The 23,233-nt window shown below is 48.0% G+C and overlaps 3 protein-coding genes across 5 annotated transcripts; 1 reads left to right on the top strand and 2 right to left on the bottom strand.

Moving 5' to 3' along the window:
• The first annotated feature begins 237 nt into the window (after positions 1–237).
• Positions 238–13,293, top strand: LOC101072877 (zeta-sarcoglycan-like). 2 transcript variants are annotated; one of them, XM_003976006.3, is made up of 8 exons: positions 238–563; positions 3,513–3,707; positions 4,657–4,758; positions 8,638–8,725; positions 9,271–9,393; positions 9,597–9,669; positions 12,502–12,625; positions 12,968–13,293. In XM_003976006.3, exons 1-8 carry the CDS (start codon positions 522–524, stop codon positions 13,148–13,150), a joined length of 930 nt encoding a protein of 309 aa, XP_003976055.2. In that variant the 5' UTR covers positions 238–521; the 3' UTR covers positions 13,151–13,293. The 2 variants fall into 2 exon arrangements, with proteins under 2 accessions (XP_003976055.2, XP_029695747.1); XM_029839887.1 differs by lacking the exon at positions 3,513–3,707.
• Positions 13,294–13,819: 526 nt separating this feature from the next.
• Positions 13,820–19,140, bottom strand: LOC101073322 (tetratricopeptide repeat protein 31-like). Of its 2 annotated transcripts, XM_011616889.2 has the most exons (18): positions 18,956–19,140; positions 18,761–18,789; positions 17,536–17,602; positions 17,302–17,456; positions 17,164–17,226; positions 17,018–17,068; positions 16,812–16,943; positions 16,581–16,727; positions 16,438–16,501; positions 16,276–16,366; positions 16,055–16,196; positions 15,866–15,970; positions 15,687–15,786; positions 15,527–15,614; positions 15,382–15,456; positions 15,192–15,294; positions 14,980–15,095; positions 13,820–14,405 (listed from the first exon to the last, which is right to left on the bottom strand). In XM_011616889.2, exons 1-18 carry the CDS (start codon positions 18,978–18,980, stop codon positions 14,345–14,347), a joined length of 1,614 nt encoding a protein of 537 aa, XP_011615191.1. In that variant the 5' UTR covers positions 18,981–19,140; the 3' UTR covers positions 13,820–14,344. The 2 variants fall into 2 exon arrangements, with proteins under 2 accessions (XP_011615191.1, XP_011615192.1); XM_011616890.2 differs by lacking the exons at positions 17,018–17,068; positions 17,164–17,226; positions 17,302–17,456; positions 17,536–17,602.
• Positions 19,141–19,314: 174 nt separating this feature from the next.
• On the bottom strand, positions 19,315–22,896 carry mfsd8 (major facilitator superfamily domain containing 8). The gene is made up of 12 exons (XM_003976009.3): positions 22,498–22,896; positions 22,253–22,335; positions 22,055–22,098; positions 21,702–21,942; positions 21,503–21,616; positions 21,265–21,409; positions 21,081–21,139; positions 20,874–20,982; positions 20,661–20,795; positions 20,467–20,570; positions 20,167–20,393; positions 19,315–20,087 (listed from the first exon to the last, which is right to left on the bottom strand). Exons 1-12 carry the CDS (start codon positions 22,554–22,556, stop codon positions 19,881–19,883), a joined length of 1,527 nt encoding a protein of 508 aa, XP_003976058.1. The 5' UTR covers positions 22,557–22,896; the 3' UTR covers positions 19,315–19,880.
• Between the last annotated feature and the right edge of the window lie 337 nt (positions 22,897–23,233).

Below are 23,233 nucleotides of genomic sequence, written 5' to 3'. Positions count from 1 at the left end.
TTTCAACTATAAACCGTAAAAAGTCACCGTAAAGTTTTTTGTTGCTTTGATTACAATGTTCAACAAGGACAACAGCTACTTATTTTTTACTTGATATAAATAAAACTATACAATATAATATTGCATACAAACTTGAACGTTTTGATTTTGAGACGGAGCAAAATTTTTAAAGCGTTCCTGTGGAAAAACCGGAAGTTTCCTGACTTTTGTTTTGAAACTCACTGCCGGAAATCTTGCTCATCACGCCGAGCTTGACAGAAGATCGAGTTTCGGAGCGGACTCGGACGGTTTGTCCGCTTGGAGCGCCTGCGGGTGATAATAAACCGTTTATAACGACTGTGTGAGCCGCGTTTACGGTCAGAGAACTTTAAAATATCCCACAAGTACCTTCCGAAATGTGGAGCTCATAATTAGCGGACATCGGTCACGTTTCTCCGCGAATTTCTTTTGTTGTTGTTTGGATGCGGCCGTCGTGATTTGTCCGCCTTTAACTTGATGGGAAACATGTGAGGGTTCCAAACATGGAGCCGGAGTCGGTTACTCTCGACATCGAGACCCTGAAGGTGAGAAAACGACTAATTACTTGCGTAATAATCTAAAGTTTGATGTCAATGAACGTCTCATTTGCGGCTGGAAACAGCCGCTGGCCGCGAGTTCTCCGCAACAGGTGCGCGTCAATTGAGATTTTAATGTTTAACCAACCCAGACCAGCCTAATTCAAAAAGATTAACGACTCCCCAGGACTTCTACGCGCACCCGCCTGCTGCGCCGCGCACGCATCTCTCCTCGAATCCCGAAGGCAGTTTTGTGGCTGCGCGTAAATATTGCGCCTGCTTGATTTGTCATTATTTTTCCGGACTAACGGGCCGAGGACAGCCCACACGTGCGTGAGGGACCTGTCCCACACAGGTCCCGTCTGCAGCTTCCAGCCAGACACCGACACCCGTTTAGCGTCTCATCAAACCCAACAAGCGCATCGGATTTTTCCAAATGTGGAAAATTGCCGGAACTGGACTGGACAGACTCGAAGATGACCTCCTAACATCCGTCATTTAACCGTAATCGTGGATAAACTCGAGTTAAGGTGGCTCTGAGTGGACGCTGATGCTACGATGGGGCTTTCTGTTCCAACTTGTCCTGGTTGGACCTTCTTCAGGGGGATTAAGGAGCATCTGGAAAATGTTTGTGTTGGGCAGCAGTTTTGCGTCCCCCCCCCCATCATCGCCATCTACCTTCCAGAAGTGTGAGGCTAATTAATGATTCAAAGGTCAGCCCCCCTCCCCCCGGCAGCTTTGTTGTCCACTCTTGTGCTGCTCTCACATGTTTCCCCAATGAGAATCTCCTCAGAAAGCAAGAAAAAGGGGGAAATTCCAGACTTCAAACGGCCTGTGATGTTGAGGCTGCTCTGCTGTGACCTTTCCCTGGCGCTTGTCCATGAAGGGCGGCGGTGTCGGAGCTGATGGAGGCGCAGAACTCGGGGCAGAGCAGGCGCCCAACTTTAACTCTTTATTCTCACGTATCTCCCTCAGCGGTGAGCAGGACGGAGGAGCAGGAGCTTTGCTGTCATTAGCGCGTCTCAAACGGGGTTTATTTCCCTCCTCACCTCCAGCTGAGGCGGCCCTGGCGAGGCTCCCGTGGCGCCGCCGAGCGAGGGAGCGGCTCCTCAATCTGCTGATTAGCGTCGCTGAGCATGAATAACACCTCATTTTCTTTCATTAGAGGCTCCTCAATCTGCATTTTGCTGCCTCGGCAGCGTGTCAATGTTTGATCAAAACAGCGTGCGCAAGATCCCCCTCCATGGTAATTGGTGCAGATGAGCGAGGAAGGGGGGGTTCTGGGTAATTGTCGGCTTCTGTAATGTCTTTAGTTGAAGCTCTGTGGACCCCCATGGAACCCCCCCCCCCCCATCGAGAGGAGGAACCTGCAGCCTGGGCGTAGCTCCTGCAGCCCCATCAAGGAACCGCAGGGAACCAGAGCTGTACCTACTCAAGGTTCCTTTTGCTTTCTGCTCTCAGTGGTTTCAGGTCCAACTCTACCTGATGTTCTGTTGCTGTTTGGCCTCTCGATGGACCTTCTGCATGAGCCCTATTCCCAGGCTCACGTCTGCACCTCACCCCCCATTTTTGTAGCCGTTTCTTTTTAGCTTCGCTGGGAATTGATCCGCTTTCCAATTCTAATCGTCTTCGCTGGCGTCCGTGGAGACGCGTCTCCTCTCACCTTGATGCTATTGAGCTTCTTCCTGCAGGTGGTATGTTGAGGAGACGGGGGCCCTTAATGGCATGATTTGAGTTGAATAATCAGGCGTTTACTCAGCAGGTTTGGACACTTTGCTTGTTTCCCTCACTGTTGCTTTTGCTCTCTGTGTCCTGGGAGAGTCCAGCACGTCCGGAATGCTGAAGGGACGGATTGACAAAACGCCACCTGCGATACCCTGTGAATAAGCTGCTCGACCAGGATAATGTATGCATGAGCTCTCCCCCCCAGCGCTTTTGTCTGGGTGGGAAATTGCAAGTGCCGGAGTTTCCATTAGCGAGGTGATCTCAGGGCTGTTGTAGGTTCGGTGCTATTTTTGGTGGGTTTTGTGAGACCTGGATACTTTAGGCTCCACTTAAGCCCCAGAATGATGCATAATAACAGTGATCGCAGCTGTCTGGAGCTCCTGCGGGGAGAGTTTTTATACTCAGGCCGCCTTGGTCAACCCGCTCCTGATGGCCGCGTCCCTCATCTGTGTCGCCACTTAAAAGGAATTGCTGACGTTTCTAGGCCGCCGTTATGGGTCGTCCATTGCCGCAAAGTCACAACGTCCATTTAAGAGACGTCTGCCACCACTGACCTGAACGATGGTCAGGAAAAAGAGACGCAAAAGCGGATGGAGATCACCTCCCGCACGCTTTAGTTTCAGGGTTCCTGATCCAGGTGTGGAATTCAGGTTTGTTTTCGCTGAGAATACCTCTGTGTTCTCTACATCATTAGGATTTTTTTTACGGCTTTTACTAAAAAGTTGTAGTTTCTTTTTCATGTTTGCTAGTGATCTCTGCTCTGGATCTAGTGGCCCTCCTCAGATCTTTGGTAGTTAGTCTCAGTAGACCAGGAGGCATCTGATAATTCATCCTTCATGTTTCCTACTCTGGCTGCAGAATCATCCTGGAGTCGAACCCTCTCTCACATCCGCGGCGCCACCTGATCCGGTGGACGGCAGTGCGAGAACGCCGGCGGCGGCCTTCGGCAGCAGGAAGCCGCTGAAATTTGCAGTGACTCGTTTTGAGGAAATGTCAAGTCGTTAGCGTTGTAAACAAATCCGATGTGTTATTAAATCCGTATTGACGCGGAATGTCAGCGTGTGTTTGATTAACAAACATAAATCGCTGAGAACCTCAGCAGCCTCAGGTCTGGAACGTACGAAGGTAGCTAAGCCTTCTGTGACCCCAGTGACCTTTAGGGCACACACAAATCTCCCCTGTTGCCGTTGGCGTCTGAGCGACACATCACGGATCCCTGCGTTTGTCTTGCAGATGACCCAGGAACAGTTTATCCTGGCCTCCCGTTCCCTGCACCTCCAGCGGGGGGGCGGCGGCACGGCGTACCCGGCGGGTCTGTACGGCTGGAGGAAAAGGTGCGTCTTCTTCTTCCTGCTGCTGCTGCTGGCGACCATGATCGTCAACCTGGCCCTGACCGTCTGGATCATGAAAGTTACGAATTTCTCCCTGGTGAGTGCGGCCAGATCGTTGCTATTGACCTCCGTTGCAGCCAGACGACCAGGGGAGGACAAAATCGGCCAAAGACAAGACAGTCGGGGCCAATTTGGATTTCAGAGTGGAGTTTTGCTGGTTCCAGATCGGGAAGGTTCAACTGTCTGTCTGAGCGAGACTGTCTCACGTCTCCGGTTTGCTGGGTCTCATCTGGGATTGATTAAAGATTAAAGGAAAATCCCAGCAGGGCTTAATCTCAAACAAACAGGCAGAAGCTTGTCATTTCCAGGGGGGGTGCGCATGGTTCACCCCCCCGGTGACTGATGCCTCCTCTGACTGCTGCTGTCGCTCCTCCTCTGACCATCAATCTGTGTCATGACTCGGACCTTATCAGTGCTGCCGGTGTCACTCCAGAAAATCTACTTTGCCGAGGCAGTCGGACACGAGCGCGCTCGCCAAATGACGCCCCCTCGTGTATTGTAGCTGGCGCTGCGTTCCGCTCCAGCAGAGCTCGCCAGGCGGCACTAAATGTCATGTATTGAGCCAGGCAGGTATATGATGGTCTGTCTGGGGACACGCTGATGCCGGGGAAGGACGGCAGAACCTCTGGAATCTGACAGTCATAAGATGATCCGTGTTTTTGCAGCGTTAATAGTCAGGATGACCTCTCATTCCTGCCATCTCCCCCCAAAGGTCTCTCTTGTAATTCCCTGAAAAACTGCCTTCATGGAGCCACGTGGGAAGACTGTGGACGTCCACCTCCTCCTGAATGTGAAGCCGCATCTGATAAAATCCGATGTTTCGTTGTTCCTTTGGAACTCTGCTGTTTTACATCCACTCCCAAGGCTCATTTCCCGACTGTAGCTTCACCTGTGGCTCTATCTGGAATCCTGCAGTTCCAGCTCTTTCTAAGCCACATCCCTGTTCTGTTTTCTGTGTGTACTGACGCGCGCTGTTGTGTGTCCAGGCTGGGATGGGAAACCTTCGGCTCGGCCAGGACGGAATCCGCCTGGAGGGAATCTCGGAGTTTTTCCTGCCTCTCTACGTGAACGAGATCCAGTCCAGAGGGGTGAGTAGCTCCTGATCAATGCTGTAGTGAGCATTCTGTTGGAATGGGGGGGGTGTTTTCACAGCTTCAGACAACCCTGTATTGATCCGGCAGCGCCGAGGAAGTCCTGGTCAATTCACGCCGGCGTTCCTTTGATCCGGCACTCCGCTGAGCTTTTGTTATAGTTGGACCCAAAGAAAGAGAAACTGCCTTTTGTCCTATGCCCTCCTTCTGCACCCTCCTCATTTCCTGCCGTCCCGCGGCCGTGCACTATCAGGCCTCCCATCAGCACGTGCTGGTAACAGGCTGCCTCTCGCCTCTTCTGACCAGGAACGACCATCACAAGATTGCAGGCGTCCGGCTGGATTTCAATTCAAGCCTGTGCGATAAATCCCCCCTTCCCGTCTCTTCTTTGTCCTTCCTGATGCTCAGTAGATTAACCAACCAAGAGCAAAGTGGATCCGAATTTCCCTCCCAGCCACATCAGCCGCGAATGCTCGGCTGGATCATCCCCCTTTTCAGGGATTAGACACGGTGTAGATGGCAATTTCCAGCGCGGGAAACGGGTGTTCCCTCGGAAAACGCGATATTCTGAGCAACGGCGGCGTTGGAAATGGGCTTATGGTGGGTGCAGATGATTAAGGAACAACTGGAATGCCTGATTTGACCCCCTTTGATGTTTCGGTTGGAACTAAATCATCTCCCGAATACACAAGTTTTGTGTTTCGCAATGGCAACGCTCGAGGCTCCAACAGTCTTCCCGGTTGCCCCGCAGACGCGTTTGCCACCCTGGTTTACGCACCTGTGTTGTGGCCCTCTTACCTGCCAGGCCAGGCACGTGGTCGGGCCACCGCGCTCAACAAAGCAGTGATCAATCACCCATTACCTCAAACAGGGACCCCTGCCGTGCCGAAGATGTCTTGAAGTTAAATATAGTTTGATTTCGGTTGCTTCCGCCGCACTGCCGTCGAGGGCTGGCTCTAGTTTGTGGATCTATCGGCACTTTGAATCTCCATCACCGGCGGGAGCCAGATGCTGAGAAGTGGGAATAGCCCCCCCCCCCCCCCCACACTCTTTTGGCAGGAACTCCGACGGCTGGCAGGGAATGACAGCCCGAGCAGCCTCCTAAATCGGAGCCCTCACATATGTTTCGTACCGCAGCACCGCCTGTTTCTGCGTATATTTGGCGGCTGCTTTATCAGGACATAACAGGCTGCGCAGAAGTTAATCAACCGTCGTTGCCGTCAGTGGCAACTTGAGCAATTGGCTCCCATTAAGGAGCCGCTTAATCACAAAGCCCAATCTAACATTTAAACCTAACTTTTCGCCAAGTTTTGCTCTTGACCAGTTTGATCCCCCCACAGCAGGCAGCCGATTTCAGAGTCCTGAAACTTCGTGACCGTTTCTGTAGGAACCGTCTCCAGATCGCAGCGGCGAGGGAGAACCTCATCGACTCGCTGATGAACTTAATTGAGTGTTCGGCTACTAAAGCGGGACAAAGTATTTCCCTGCAGATTTGGTGGATTTTAAAGGGGTGAAAGTTGGCCCGAGGAATGCTAATTTTCCAATGTAAACAAGTTACTCGCTAACTGATTTGCTCTTGAGCTTGTTTGGCGGCTACAGAAGATCAACATGGAGAGAAAACGTGTGTTAGCTCTTCACGGGACCTTCGGCGCACTTGTGAAGACGACAATAAACATTCCCGACTTTTTTCCCGCACCTGAAGGCAGCAAAGAGGCTGAAACGTCAGGCTTTGATTTGAGAATGCGGGCCTAGACGGAAAATTAATGTTCCGGCTTTTGCGTAACTGCTTTGGTTTTGCCACTTCCCACCCGCTAGAACCGTCACTGTGGATCAAACGACGCTGACGACCAGATACGCGGCGCCTGCGAGTGCTCGGCGTGGAAGCACGTACGCGGGGGAAAGAGAGAAACGGCCCGGTGGGCTTTGAAAAATCACATTTGGGTAATTGAGCGAGCGCACCGCTTGATCTATTGGTAGTTTTTCTTTGAACACTCACACAAATGAGGCAAGTCCTTGCCTGACAGATTCCTCTTGGAAAAGCTCCTGTTTTGTCCCTCCTGCATTAGGATAATGTCTGCCTGTGTTTAAGGAGAGCAGGGGTCAAATTAGATTTGAGTGCTTCCTCCCCGTGAGCGCGTGTGTGTGTGTGTGTGTGTGTGTTTCTATTCTATTCAGACACAACTGAGTATTTTGTTCAGAGCAGCAACGGATTTTTACCATCTGGGCTCTCGGCTTAAATATTTTTCCGTGAGCAGGTTTACATTGGCACCGATACTCTGATCTTAAAATACTCCGTACGAGGCTTTAATCAGTCGGTCTTAATTGCATCAAGACGCGAAACGAGTGCCGATCCCGGCCGCGTTACTGCGGCGCCTGTCCGCCTGTTATTTCATGAGAGACTCTTGGGAATAGCTTGGACAGCGTGTAGCTTCAGAGCTGCTCAGCTCCGGATTGTGGGCGTTCTGTATCTAGGATACAGACCTCAACTGGAATCCACGTGTGCGCTGTGTTCTCCCTTAACCTGCCCGTGTAACTTATTGGGAATTATTGCTATAAGTGCACCATCTCGTCTCCAGGCTGTGGGCTCATTATCTTCTCCTCAGGCTCTGATTGAGCTATAAATAGCCTCTGATGCAGGTGAAACTTGAACCCTCCCAGTTCCATCACCTGGTCTTATTCCTGCAGAGGAGGACTCGGAGTCTTGAGGAGGAACAACTTTCAAACCCAGCTCGCGGGAACCTATTTGATATGGGCGCTGACATTTGATGTCAAGGGTTTCCTGAAAACCAGCTGACCACAAAGCAAAACGTCCGCTCGTGACACTTTAGTATGGAAATACGCTTCCGTCAGTTTCACTTTGGTTTGGGATGAATTCCTGCAAATATTTGGTGTCAAATATTTGGTGCTTTGTTTTCAGCTGCACGGTGGAAGCGGAGCGGCGCGCTCTCCCTCCTGGCTGTGATCTCATTCATTGTATTCAGGGGAGCATCTTGGGCGCTACAGGATCTATGGTAATTTCTCAGTCTGATGGAGCTGCAGCACCTTCAACAACCAGCTCCATTTATGTGCCTTCTCTCTGATCCCAACTTGACCTTCCTCAGCTGAATGACTAAAAAGCCTTTCATCTGAAGCGCTGTGGCACAGTGCCTCAGTCATTGGCTGCAGGAACCCGTTTGCCCCTCCTTAGAGGGATGTTTAGAGCCACAACCTCCAACACCAGACAATAATTAGCATTTCTTATTAAAAAGATTTTTCACTTGTGGAGGTTCAGCTCCACCATCTTGTGGCTCAGGGGGGTGGAGGCAGGGCTCCTGTGCACAGGGGAGGATATCACAGCTACAAGCAGATGAAATGAGTTTCCTCAGCAGGATGTCGGGGCTCAGAGTAAAGCCGACACTCCTCTATGTGAAGAGGAGCCGGAGGAGGTGGTTTCTGGTCTGGACGCCTCCCTGTTGAGGTTTGGAGAAGATCCAGGACTTCGGCCTCTCAACTGGGTCTCTCCACTTGGGCTACAGCCCCCTGACCTGATCCCGGAGAAGCATTGAGGTGGAAGAAACAGACGGATTCAGCAGCGAAGGACTTTGGAAGGATTAGATGAAGGTTTTCAGAGTTCCGTGCTCAGGTCTTGAAGTCGTGTCCCAAACCTCGAGGAGGTACGCTGTGGTTGTGCTGTGTGCAGGAGACCGCTGTGATCGTGTGGGAATGGGATTTATTCAGCTTGATTGAGTCATTTAAGCGCAATTGTTTCCTCAGAAGCTTCTCCTACGTCCACATGTGCTTTGTGAGCGCCATAATTATTGGCGGTTTCCTCCTTCAGACCCGGATCATCGAGGTAGCCCTTAACCTGGCTCTTTGCTCTCCTTCCTCTCTTCCCAGGACAACTTGTTGGTGCTGCGCTCGGAAAAGAACGTGACCATCAACGTACGCAACGAGCACGGCCAGCTGACCAGCCAGCTGACAGTGGGTGAGTGGACGTTAGCGAGGCTGTCCGTAGGGCCGCCGCTGACTGGAAACACCCCAGTTGTTTATGGAATTCTCATTTATTGTTGACTCTGGGATAACCTTTAAAGCACTCATCAAAAGGACGATGAAATCGAACCGGTCAATCTAAATTAGAAAAGTTATTTACATGATTAATGAGCACTGGGGCACAAACGAGCTCCTTATTAGCATTAACGGCTAACAGCAGTCGAGGTTTGACGATGATTTGACAAGACCGCTGATATGATGGGATTTTTCTTCCATGCTTGACCTAACGTAGAAAATCAGCTCAGAAAGAGTATTTTGCGTGAGAATAATTAAATTCCCTCGTTGCGCCTGAATTAATGGAGGAGAGATGGCAGGAAAGGGGGATGAAATAATGAACATCTGGAAAAACACCAAACAAGCGTCCAGCTTTGGTGCTCTTCTTCTGGAGAAGAAATTACTGACTCGTCTTCATTACTGCACACGGTTGGTCGATCCGGCTGTTTTTTTGGTCAGAAGCCCAAAAGGTTCTTGTCTTTGCAGGACCAGACGTTGTGGAGGCTCAGTGTCAGAGGCTGCAGGTGCGCAGTAAAGAGGGGGGCAAAGTCCTGTTTGCTGCAGATGAGGAAGAGGTCGTCATGACCAGCGAGAAGTTCACCATCACAGGTGAAAAAAAAGCTGGAATTGGATGCTAAATGCTAAAGCACAAAGTGGACAAACAGCATCCGCAGTTCAGTCTGTTTGGGGCGATTTTTGTCATTTTCTGCTAATAGAGATGTTGTTGAAAGAAAAAAGGCGGAAACGTCTGCTACTGCTAACAACCTTCCGTTATTGTCTTGAGAAGTGGACATGAACGTTGCTGTGTTCAGGCTCGGAGGGAGCTGTGTTCGGTCGTTCGGTTGAAACGCCGCTCATCCGGTCCGGAGCTTCTGAAGACCTGAGGTAAGTGCACGTTAAAGCTCTACCTGCTCATATTCTGTTCAGTTCAAACCGAGATCGTTAAAGGATGATGCCGAATGATCGGCGGCCCTTTAAGGCTGATGGGGAAGACGCAGCAGGGCCGTTATTCACCTGCGCGCCTGTGCTAAATCACTTTCAAGTCCGACAGATAAAACGGGATTTGGCCGATCCAGGAGCGTTTTTAGGTAAAGCAAAGCTGATTTGTTGGTTTCTACAGTGATGAATGCAAAGTTGTTAAGGTTTGAGACGCTTATTAGAGGTGAACGCAGCCGAGCCGCCGCCCGAGGCTCCAGAGCGCTGCGCTGGCCCGTTAACGAGCTATAAGGAGTCGGGTTTGTTGTCCACCTTTACTGGTCCTGGAGGAGGGAGCTGGGATCAAAGTTGGCAGAAAAAGCAGTGTTCTGGCATCTAATTCCTCCAGAGTGAGAAGAATACTGATGAGGTTCGCTCTTCTCTCACACACACACGCACACACACACGCACGGCAACTGGGCTGCAATGTGGACGCAATCTTAAAGAGCACCCCTGAGCTTCGGAGTGGCTTCAATTCTGATCAGTTCCTTCATTTACAAGTTTGTTCGGCTCAGTTTAACACTGAATAACTCCAGTGAAAATATCAACATAAATGCTCTTTTCTCATGTTTTGAGAAAGGAGAGCTTTATTTTTCCTGCACATCTATGGCTGCATCCTGCACCTCTCTGAGGGCCTAAACGGGTTTTGCCTATAGCAGCTCTAAAACCCCTCCAGGAGACGCGTCTGCCTCAAAACTGCCGTCTTCCTTTACCCTCCTCGCCACTTTGCTCCTCTGCAAAGACGCCGCTAACCTGCGGGGAGCCGTAGTTTGTGCAGATCTACAGTCGCAACAGTCGCTGCGTGAAGTTTAACTCTGCTGTTGGCACTCACAGAAGAGCCAAAAGCACAATAAAATGTTTATTAAAGAAACGTAAGAGTGTCAAAAAAAAGTCAAAATTGTTGCACAAACATCCAGCCGCCCCGACTCTTTATGTCTGTCTGGATGCGATTAGCATTCCTGCTGCATCGGTTTGCCGGAATGAGGTTCCGCTCCAGGTGGCAGCGACCTGCAGTGGAGCGCAGCAGGTGAACCACCGGGAGGCTCCTGATTTACATACTGTAGAGGAGTTAATTACACTCAGGAGGCCGCGAGGGGAGCGTAAATAACACCAATAACACTCCCAGCATCTGCCAACATGTTTGTTTGGCTCCTCACTAGATCGTCAGGGTCGATCCTGGCACTGGGGGGGGGGGGTTGGGGACAGAGGCCTCGACGATGAGTCCTCCACAACAACAGTGGTGCGGCGTCTGTCACCTGTAGCTCTGGGGAGGTCAAGGCAGTAAATGCTGTGCTGTTCCACACCTGTGAGGACCTTCCACCTTCTCTTGGAAGCCTGGACGTGCGCTCGTGCTCACGGTCTGAGCAGCGTTTAGAACCATCTAAGCCGCGGGGGTGACCACACGAGTGCTACGACTTCATTTAGAAGATAAAGATTTGGCGAGGAGGGCGTTTGTTTGCTTTCCGATTCTTCTCCGTCCTCCCGGATATGGGAACGTTCGCAGTGAGCTCTTGCTGCTGTGGTTTTCCAGAAGGACGGCGAGTTTCCATCGATTGCTGCTGGACCTGCTGCTTAAACCCGACGGTGGCTTTTCTTCACATTGGCTCAGGATCTGGATGCGAGGCGGCGCTAAATTCTAGAAACTTGTCGTAGATGTGCAGCGGTTTTAATCCAGCATTTGTCGACAAAGATTAGCATCAGCAGGTTCCAGCTTTGACCTTTCTGTTCCGCTCTGGTTGCATGTGGACTGAAAGGTCACCCTGGACCAAAGGCAGCCGATGAGCCGGACATCAGGCGTTAGCCGTGACGAGGGTTTTAGTCACCACAGAGGAGCAAGACTCGGTGTTACGACTGCCATCGGCTCCACCTGGACGCCCAGTTGGTCTTCAGGAACACGGTTTTCTCTGCCGTTTTGCAACCGATGCTAAACTGTTTGGATGCTGCTGAGAAGCAACAATTAAATCGCATATGAAGCTCGGAGGGGCGTGGATCGATACCTGCACTGAAACCGCGCGCTGCACGTGGGTCATTTACCAGGCAGAACCCTCAGAGCGGACCCCGGGTCAAGGTCGGCGGCTCTCCGCATCGAGTCGAGCAGACATATATTCTGGAAACATCCTTCATCCAAGTCTAAAAAACCCACACTCGCGTTTCCAGACACGTTTCGCAAATCTCTCCGCTGCGTCTAAAGCTGATTTCAAAGTGAAAGCTTCTTCAAATGCAGATGAAATTCATTTCGTTCAAGCAACATAATCCAGAATGTGTCACTTCGAGAGGGAATAGAGCCCCGAACCGTTTCCAGACAGCCGCTTAAAGTCTCCCTTTTAAATTTGCATTCAACAGATTTGGGACTGTTGGGGATCGATTCGAAACGGTTTTTGGGGTTATGAAAACAAACCCCACGTTGATTGGCTTTTTCCACTTATCTCTTATTCTGAGGATAAAACGCTCCATGGCAGAAAAGTGGAAATTCCATTAGCTTCAGCGGTTCTGAAGGTCAAAAAAGCAGCGATACAATTATGGTGCATTCAGGAGCTGAGCTTGATTAGAATAACGGTGGCGGCAGGTGCACGCGTAATTATTACATCTGCAACGTGTTTGCAGTGCACATCTGCAGGCATGTTTGACTTCAGCGTAAATCCATTTTCCTACCCTTAAGTTTAACCTTGAACGCGTCTTTAGTTCCCGGCTCTTAAACCGTCGTCACGACTTCCTGAAACCTGCAGGGTTTTGTCTCCTCAGGCTCGAGTCCCCGACAAGGACCCTGTCCATGGAGGCTCCGAGGGGCGTGGAAGTGAGCGCCGAGAAGGGCCCGCTGGGGGTGAGCGGGCGGAAGGACCTCCAGCTGGAGTCCACAGAGGGAGAGGTGAGCCCTATTGGTTTAAACCCTCTATTTTCTTCATTCCAAACATCTCTGAGCAGCTGCAGATCTTTATCATCATCATCAGCCAGTTGTCCAACCCCAGGTAGAAGCCTCTGGTTAGAATTCAGACCGTGACCAGCTGCTTAAGTCATCCCCGCCTTGTTAGCGCGCCCCAAAATTCAGTTTCGTTCTCCAAATTAAAGCTATTGAATGGCGAGATTGAGTTCCTCGTGGCCGTCTTATCAGCTGCACTCCACCTGTCACAACGCGTTTACACCAGGCGTCTCGGTCAAGGACACCTCTGCCGATGTCATTCCAGCCGTTTCCTGCACGTCTTCCCAACAGATACTTTTAGACGCCAGCGCCATCCGGCTCGGCAGCCTCCCGCTGGGCGTCTACGCGGCGTCGCCGGCCCGGGAACAGGCCGTGTTCGAGGTGTGCGTCTGCCCCAGCGGCAAGGTCTACCTCTCCCCCGCAAAGAGCAGCTCCACCTGCCAGAGCGTGAGCAACATCTGCCTCTGGAGCTGACCTGCAGACTCTGCAGCAACATCTGCTCCGGAGCTCAGAGGAGGATGGGAACGCCACTGACGTCGGGGGACAACCGCCATTATTTTTCTATGTCGTGTTTCTTGCATTCGAGTGACTTTTGATAAAACTGTGACGGAGACAAACGAGCTCACTGGTCCTCGTTCTTTTTAGAATTTTGCTGCCTGATTTCTGCAGCAGCTTTTCTAAAGTGGCTAAAATGATCTGGGTTTTTTGAAGGGGGGGGGGGGGGGGGGGGTTGGTCGAGTTTAGCCTGCAACCTGATTGTAGGTTTCATCGTGGCACTTTTGTAGCAGTTTAGGAGGTTTCGGAGGTGATCTCAGTGACAAACACGCCGAACAAACCACAAGAAATAGGTGCTTACCTGAAGATACTTTTTTTTGCCATTTTCACCAAGGTTCTTGCCCAAACTTTGGGCGTGTTTCTAAGCACAAATTAAGGACACCTACGGTTAGATCAAAGCCTCATAAATATCTCATACATATCGGCTTTTTGATCCTCACATCAGCTTCGTTAGTTCAAATTAGGTCAAAAACAACAAATGCTTTTGTCAAAGTACTGTGCTGATGTTCCATGTGGGTGTGTGAAAAGGAATTTTCATTGGTGTGATGACAAAGCAATGGGTAGAGTGAACGCAGGAAAACAATAAGAACTGGATTGAAAACTTTTATCTTGCAACGTTTCAACAAAAAAGTGTATCTTTACAATCACGGCATGCATTGCAACACCATCTAGCGGTGACTGTTAGTAATGACACGCTGCTTCCGTAAAAGCTCCGTTAAATTCTTGTTGTAAAACCAAGGTGAACTGATTCTTGCACATTAAAAAAATATAGATACACACACACATATATATATATATATATATTGGGACTGCAGCTAACATAAGTAGCAGTTTTGTTTAATGATAACATTGATCAGCGCCATCATTATAAAGGCCTTATAGTGTCCAAAACCATTTCCTATTCCTACGTAACTATAGTGAATAAATGTGTGATAGTGGACAGATTTGTTGTTTTACATCACCATCACCATGCGCACGTTATAGCCTCGATATGAATAAGTGAATTCAAAGCATGTAGATAATACTGAAAAAATACATAATTATCTCGGTATCAAAGCTATAATATGAGGGTTTTTTTAATTAACGATATCCGTCAACTTGTCTGCTTCCTGTTCAGTGCTTGCTGGCAGATCGATAGAGAGGAGCTTCTCTTCGGCTTCCAGCAGCATCCCTCCTGAGGAGAGCAGAGAGGTGACCAAGCGCTACGCAGGTTAGCTGGGGAGCAGACGATGTGAGCCCACCTCCATTTGAAGTCACTGAATAAGTCTAACTCCTCTAGTGTCCCTGGAGGGAGTTGTCTTGTCCCAATGCTGTGTTCCATTCTACTCAAACACATACAGGAAGCAGCAGACAGGACGCAGTGTGGACTCGGAATGAAACTTTTTACCCACCCTTTGATCATAACCACCCATTAGCAAGTGATGGGGAAAGAACTCATATACCCACAAACACATCACAGTCGTTTGAGCAACTGTAGGACTGTGGGTAATGTAGTTTTCAAGCGCATAAAGTGCTGTTTAACAAGACAGGAACACAGGTACTTCACTCTAAATCAGCTCTGCATGGTTACAACAGAAAAGTAGCGTAATTGGTGCGCTATGTCCATCCTGTCAGTTTCCTGTGTGTGTTTGAGTGGAACACAACAAAACATGAGGGCAAGAGTGGTGACTTAACTGGAGGTACGCTAACAGACCTGTTCCCCAGCGGCACCACACCTGTGCTAATGGGCAGGACGCCAAATAACTCACCCCCGGTAGTGCTCGTGCGGGTCATCGGATGTGAGCGCAGCTTTGGAAAATCCCATTCCTGAAGGAATCCTGTCGGGATATCTCACGATAAGCTCTGTGCCGTTAAAATTGAAACCCTTTTTTCAAAAAAAAAAAATAAAGAAAAAAAAGGGGGGGTTGTATTAAATAAATTCATCCTTTTCAGAAGAGTCCAACTGTCAAGTGCTACTTACGTGAAAGCGTCTGATAGCTTGCTCACAATCTTGTCGTTTTGTAAAGTTTACGAAGGCGCAGCGTTTTTGCGTGAGAAGCCTCACGCTGCAGACCGGGCCGACCCTTAAAGTCATGAACATCGGTCAAAACACAAATCTAATTCCCCCCCCCCCCCCCCCCCCCCCCCCAAGTTACTCAAGGTTGTCTTACTTGCTAAACAACTGTTCCAGTAAGTCCTCGGTTACTGGAAAAAACAAATTCCCCACCCAGACGGGATAAAGTTCCCTGTCGACAGAAACAAAATTTGAATCTTCTCAATGTGGGATTTTCTCCCCTTCTTGAATACGTTACTCACTTTTGTTGGGGGCTGGTTTGCCTTGAAGGTTTGTCCTGGAGTGCAGGGTCACCGTGGGGCTTAAGAGAGGAGGCGGAGCTCAAGTTGGCTGAAAGAGCAGCAGAGGAAGTGTTGATGGATAGAGCGGCTAACTTATCAGATCCAAATGTGAGAACCTCACCTGGTTGGTGGTTAAAGCTGGTCTGAAACTGTAAGGCATTTCGAACTGACTTGTGAGTGTTCAAAGCGTGCACGCTCTCATCATAAGTGTATCCGTACTCCTGAAAGGAAGCAGGAAGCTTTGATATTAGCATGTACAGTATTTCTGTACACAAATAACTCAACACTTGTGCCACAAACCCTGAGTTGTGCTATCTGAACGCGAAGCAGCTCCTGCTTGGCGTCAGGACAAGAACTGTCCTCCGCCAGAATCTGCCTGAAGGCTCGCTCGGCTTCTTCATACCTCTAAAGGAAGATTGGGCGGATGGAGGAGAGGATGACGAGTCTTTGTCCACATGCTGTGCTAACAACAAAGCAGAGGTAACTCACCTTTAGCCCCATCAGTGCTCTGCCCTTCCTGAACAGACCCTTGACCCAGCCTGGACGCATGCTGAGCGAAAGCTCTGCATCATCCAGGGCCTTCATATACAGCCTCATCCTCTCGAAGCAGAAGGAACGATTCCCAAACAACCTGCCAGGGCGAGAAGAAAACAACGCCGCTGACGCAGAGGCCCTTCAGGATGAGCGCAGCAACGGCAGAGGCGTCTTACTTGTATTCTGTCGGATTGCGTTTAATGGCGTCGGTGTAGTATTGTACGGCCTTTTTAAAGTTTCCCGCTCCGGCAAATATGTTTCCCTTATCTGGAGCGGAGGAGGGAATTCTCATTGTAAACGCACAACATCAGAACGTTGGCAGACCTGAGAACACTTACTCGCCAATTCTGCGCTTATTCTTATATTTTCCTCGACGGTGTGGCTGCCGGGGTGGGAAGAGTCCTGACCAAAGACAAGTCAAGTAAAAATCCCCGTCGAGAGGAGGTGAAGAGTGCCGCCCCCTTCCATATTTGACAGATACCTTCTCTTCAGCCTCAGCAGCTCGATTTGGTTTTTCCGGGCTCGGTTTAGGTTCTTTGGCGGTCGTCTTCTTCTCTTTCTCGGGTTTAGGCTTCTGCTCCAACTTGGATCTGGCTTTACTCACAAAAGTGCTCGCCATATCCAGCTCCTTAAAATATGACAAAGGAATAAATCCTCAAACTCCAGAGCCAGAGAGTGGGCCAGAAATCCACCCTGGAGTCTGCGCACGTACCTCAAATCCGTTCAAGTCTTCATCGCTGAGCTCGTCTTCACTCTCACCACTGCCGTCCGTATCTTTGGCTGCAGCCTGTTCTTTAACGCCGACCTTTGATTTCTCCTTATCTGGTTTATTCTCATCGTCTTCCTAAACAGCAAATACACGTGTTACAATCTGGCGTCTCAGCCACACATTATCTCTACCTCTTCGATTTTATCCACCGTTTGTTTTTCCTTCTCCTGCTGCTCGTTCCGTTTCCTCTCCTTACGTTTCTGTCAGGGATGGGGGGGGGGGGTACATGAGTACTTCTAAGCCGGACTACTTCACATTTAGCGTTTATGCTCTAACACAAACCGAAGAGAATTACCTGCCGCTTAAGACGCTTTTTCTCAGCTTTTTCCGCCTCTCTGCTGGCTCCTAAAATTCCTGCCTGTGGTTCAGAATCACACATTACTTGACCTCTACGCTATCACTCCCCACCAGCTCCACAAGTGAGAAAACTTACGCTAGCATTTGTTGCACCGCCACTATGTGGGAGACGCTGAGGGCTGGACGAGCTCGCTCGATTCCTACCGAAGCCGTGACTGTGTACGCCAGACATGTAGGGACTAAAATCGTAATCCTCGGCGTCCTCATACTCGACGTTGTAGCCCAGGTTGGCTTTAAAGTTAACAAACAAATGAGTCAGACAATAAAAAATTGCCATCATTTTTTTAAAAAGCTCTGATTGTTTTCTTACCGAGAATACCGAACCGTACTATCCGTTGAAAATCGGGCTTTCCCTCAAACATGTCCACAACCTTTTGCTGCAGTGAGAGAGCTAAACATTAGAGGAGATGGGAGGCACCGCTGCCTGGGCAGGAAACCTTCGCTTCAGTTTCACTTTCCATTAAGCAGCAAATTGACTCACCACATGCAACAAAACCTGCCCTCAATAAAAACTGAAGCAATGTTTCTGATCTATAACCACCACTGATGCCGTTATAGTGAGTTCCAGACGTTTGCGCGGAGCACATCGGGTACACCCTCACTGTCTGTGACCAGATCACCAGAAATTCTCTGAATTTCAGAACTAGAGTTTCTCCTACAGACAACAGCTTGTGTCAGGCTATTGTGGGTAGACTGGTGACGTCATAAGGCTCAATTGGGAGGAAAGATGCAATGGTCACCAGGAGTTTGCATCTGAAAATGGACGCTACATGCGTGGTAACTGGACAGGATTAGTTCTCCCATCAGGCTGGGAATTTCACTGCTGCAGGGCTCAATGAGGGATATATTCTGTCTAAATGGTTCCTTCGGGGAAGCACTTTTCGAATGTAGACCTGTACTGGAGTATTGCAGCTAACAGGTAGTTTCAAACCTGACTGTATTAGCAGATAAGGACAATGTTATAATAGCACTGTTGGTTTAATTTACAATTAAATCAGAGTTTCCTCTCCAAAAGACAGATCTAATTAAATCTACAATAAAAGCAACATTTGTTAGATTCTATTCTTAGTCGCAGAAAGTTCAGTGGCACTAAAGAATTTCGAAGACCCGATGTAATGCTCGTTCGCTTGTCCCCGGCAGAGGTCACTGTTGAGCACCCCTGTTCTCATGAACGGTGATTAAAAACGTTCTCACTTTTGTGGAACGTTTTATAATTTACGTTGCCTTATTAAGGTCTGAGGAGACTCAAATCCAAGACAAGTGCTTCCTAACACTTATAAAACCGCTCATTTATAGCGAAAGGATTGTGTCAGAACTCCAACAACACAATGACGCACTTTTGACTGCTGAGACAGGAAATAGACGCAATATGCAAACAGCGACCGCGACGAAAGAGATATGTTGACCGCATTGATGTTTACCTCTGCAACCACAGTAAAAAAGGCTTCAAAACCACGTTTTCGCTCAAAGGATAAAGTCGTAGGCGCCTTTGGGCGTTCAACGGGCGTGTTTTGATAAGGTAAAATGTTACTTACGAACATAGGAATATGGTCGGCGCTGTATTCTGAAAAAATAGCGGAAAAACAAAGAATGTGAGTCATGTGTGCAGCAACCGAATACAGCAACAAGTTCTCCGCGTTAACTGTAGCGTCTAGCTTGTTCAGTAGCTCACTAGCTTGGAAAGACATCAACTTTGGGGGTGCAAAAGACATGAATGTCAAATTGTTTACCATTTTCATCGTTATAAATATCCATAGTCAGCAATATATAACGGTGCCCTCGGTCACCTACCTAACTAATAAAGTTTATTTAAGAAAAACCTGCATTAAAATGTCGATAATAACAGCATCACAACCACCACTAAATGCACACGCGCAAACTTCGAATGCCACTATGGCGACGCCAAAACTCCGCCTCCTGGCGTTCCGACCCGCCTCCTTCGCGACTGAGATGCGATATCGCGAGAACACACAAACGTAATTTCCTGAGAACTAAAGTGCACACGCTACTCCTCCTCCACATTATTGCCCTTTAATTTTTGCCAACTTCTCGAATAAATTATTAAATCGACCAGAACTCTAATATCAGGTTTTATTCTTTAATCAATAATTCGTTTGCATTTCAGCACCTTGTATTGACAAATCATTTAGAAAAATAATTCCAGGTCTATAACAACCTGTATCGTTATTGTAGACGCAACAATAATGGAAATATTGGATGATCATAACTCATTACATAAAAGAGCAAAGCATTGAGGATTTTGTCTTTTACATGAAGATCAAAGTATGCAAACTTGCTGAAATTGATTCTCCAGTCACGGTTGCTCTTATATTATTGTGTGAGCACAAGGTTGAGATCCAATGAAAAATTTGAAGATTTTACAACGTTTTGCTTAAAAATATAATCATTTTCAACATCATTTGCATTTATTTATTATAAAGTTGGTATTTCAGTAACACACAGGTTAAACCCCAAAGCATAGCATCATTCACAGTTTATGCATTAAAGCGTGGCTGGGGTGCGATCTCCCTTTTAACTGTAGAAGGAGGCATCTTTGGTCAAAGACAAGCAACCACATTTACACCTGTTGCCACCCATCCATCCTGAATATTGGCAGAAATCCTTCACTGTCTCCAGCAGGGATCTTCTCCGTTTTCATTCTATAATACTCCCATGACGTACAGAAAAAGCAATAAGTCTGTGGTAGAGACAACTGAGGAGGATGATGGCACCCACCACCATGCTGCATATGAGACTAAAGGCCCAGCGGGGACCCAGGATGGTGTAAACCTGGGACACAAAGACAGGTCCCAAAGTCCGAGCCCCACTTCCAGATGCTGTCAACCAGCCCATGTACACACCCTGCAAACAGCAACAGCCGTAACACACATGTCTTTTTAAAAATCTCATAAGCCATATTTATAATTAAAATCAGACTGACCTGAGGTTTGGGTCCAAGGATTTTTGAGTACAATGTGTAGGACATGACGTTGCACGCTGGGTACCCCACACCGATCAGTATGTCGGATGATAGGTACTGAGCCAGGTGGATGGTGGGAGTATACTGGCACCAGGTCTGCTCATAGGGGCAACCCGTTGGCTCAAAAGAGCTGTTAGACACCCCCGTGGCTTCAGACGCCCGACTTAGTAATGAATTATTTTTGAGATCTGTGCGAATAAAGGCAGCATGTAAAACCTCTGCCAAGACTATCAAACTGCAAGCTGTACAATGTTAACATACCTGCCCACTGGATTTTAGGGTAATGGTTTCCCCATGGAAGCAGAATAAAGAAACCACAGAAGATAATAGCCAAGCCTGCAAGCAACACAGGGCGATCCCCAACCCTGAAAAAAAAAAAATCTCCTTCAATAAATACATTCATTGAGGCCTAAAATAGAGTGTTTGTCATTTCAAGTGTGCAAAAATGAGGCTACCTCTGAGAGGCAACTTTTACAACCAGGAAAACTAAAATGGATTCAAATCCGATGCAGCAGATGATGATGCCATTGTAGAGCACAGCTTCTTTTCTGGTCCAGGCGAACATGTCCATGGACAGAGGTGTGGAAATTCTGAGAAAATGTCAGATTTCTATGGCTCAGTATGGAGAAGCTATGACATTCCTGAGACACTGGGAATGAAATACATACGTCTCAAAGACTGCAAAAATAAACATGACGACGAAGAAGAGGATGTTGGACGTCAGAACGGCCACCTGGTCAATACTCTCCTCGGGTACAATACTGATGTCAACTCGATCTACAAATAAAAAAGACTTATGCTATGACTCCAAACAATCCCAAATGCAACCTTCCCCTCAAAGAAATAGCTCAAAATGAGCCATGAGACATTTATACCTTCAGATATCTCGTTGATGGATCGAATTTGACGTCCCTGGTCATCAACACGGTGCTCCCTGTTGAAGACAGTCACACACAGACGTGTCAGTCTTTTAAAAAAAAAATTACCCAGAAGGATTTATGCTCATGGAGGTGGAGTGGAATTCAAACAGCTATGACAAATACGCAGCGGAAGCCTCACCTCAGCACCAGACCAACAAGCAGGATGTTGACAACACCAAACGCCGCTGCCAGTAGAGCCGGAGCAGTGTACATGTTGAGCTGTAGGTCTATGACCTTGACCGTAATACCCTTCTCACCGATAAAGGAAAGAAACGCCTGCAATGCTAATGTGTGTGAAGACATAACAATATGAAAACACATACTTGTAACCTAAGTTGTAACCTGGTTTGAAAATTATGAGATATATTTGGAACTACCTGGTCCCAGGATAAAACCCAAAGCCTGACAGGCACTCATGTTAGCCATAGCGCTGGTCCTCTCCTTCAGTGACGTTGCCCCAGCAACATAGGACCTTACCACAGCAACATTACCTGCCGTGTTAAACCAAAAGATCACATTAGGCTGTGTGACACAAATATAAGGGTAAACTAACAGTGTCCGGTCACAATAAATCACCTGCTCCAAAGCCCACAAAAGCCCTGGACATGAGGATGTGAAATTTTTTGTCTTTTGTAGGCAGGTAGGCATATGCATAGTAGATGTTTGCTGACAGATTGATGATGATGGAGCAGACCAGAGGCTCTTTTCGGGGCCGGTGGTTGGACCAAAGTCCAAAAAGTGGCGAAGCAATCATCTGACCGAGACTGTAGGCAGCCACAACCCAGCCCAAGAAGCTGGCATCTGCGCTGACATCAATCTACGGGAAAGATCCAATCAAGGGTAAAAATCACATACAGGTATTTGTTTTTGGGGTTGTTTTTTTTTTTTTTTTTTTAGAAAACCTCAGGCAAGCTGCATGTCATACACACCAGTTGTAGATAGGGCCAGAGTGATGTGATGACAATGGTAAATCCTGAAAAAACACATACCACACAGATGCTCAACATGCCATCTCCAGGACAAGCCACAACAGTTTCCTTATTAGTTCACACAGGTATGGCACAGACACGATACCACATGCACACACCAGGCACTGAAAGACCGACACCTCTGTTCAGCATCCTCACCTACACTGCTGAGGAACATGGTGAAGTACATGACCCGGATTGACCTCCATCGACTCTTGTAATCTTCATCCACAGAGATGTCACTAGACACCAGAGTACAGGTGGATTTGTGTTACTAACACAGGTTTGGGTTAGTGCACGAACAATTATTGTTCGCTGAGTGGTTGTTTAACAATGGCTCATTAGATAAATAAGCTTTTTTATTTTTTTTAGGTCAATAATGACTGAACTATGCACCCACTCACCTGCTTGCATCATCGCGTAGCAATGGAGTGGTTTCGTCTGTGTCAACACTTTGAGACATGTTGTTAAAATAAAACGAAATATGAAATAATGATAATCTCTGGAACTTTGATTAATTATGGTTCAGTATGTATCGCCATGTAAACTGTGATCAGTGGCGTAAACTGCTAATGCTATCTGCGACACTGCCCAAACGCTCCAAAACGTTAGCCAGCTAAAGCCATTTACTTCATGTTACATTCTCAATGCATGAACGATTACACTTCACGCTACGGTAAATCGAAACTTTCACGTTAAATAACGACAGTATGATACAGAAATCTCGACTGAGACTACGGCCACAACAACAGTTCCATAGTACCAAAATTGACCATATTAAAGTAGAAAAATCCCGAAACTGTTTTCAAATTAAGATGAACCAGACAGAGAGAACAGGGGGACAGCATCAATATTCCGCATTTAATAGGTGAATAATGCCTTATTTAATTTATCTATAACTACTTCAGTTGATTGGCTTTATTAACATAAAGGCTAAATTAAGTCCAAGGCTATTTTATATTTACACTATCCACGTGTGTCCTTTATTTTGGCGATCTCGCCACATTGCTTCCGGTCTATTTCCGTATTTTGATTCGTATGGATGCAGCGCTGTCACGTGAGCCCTCACAACCGCAAAAACTAGTACTGGCCATGTAGCGTTACAATTTACGACACCCAGAATAGGATAACAAAAATGGA

The sequence above is a fragment of the Takifugu rubripes genome, chromosome 8 (assembly GCF_901000725.2).
Source record: "Takifugu rubripes chromosome 8, fTakRub1.2, whole genome shotgun sequence".
NCBI lineage: Eukaryota > Metazoa > Chordata > Actinopteri > Tetraodontiformes > Tetraodontidae > Takifugu > Takifugu rubripes.
This window is presented reverse-complemented; position numbering and strand designations above follow the sequence as displayed.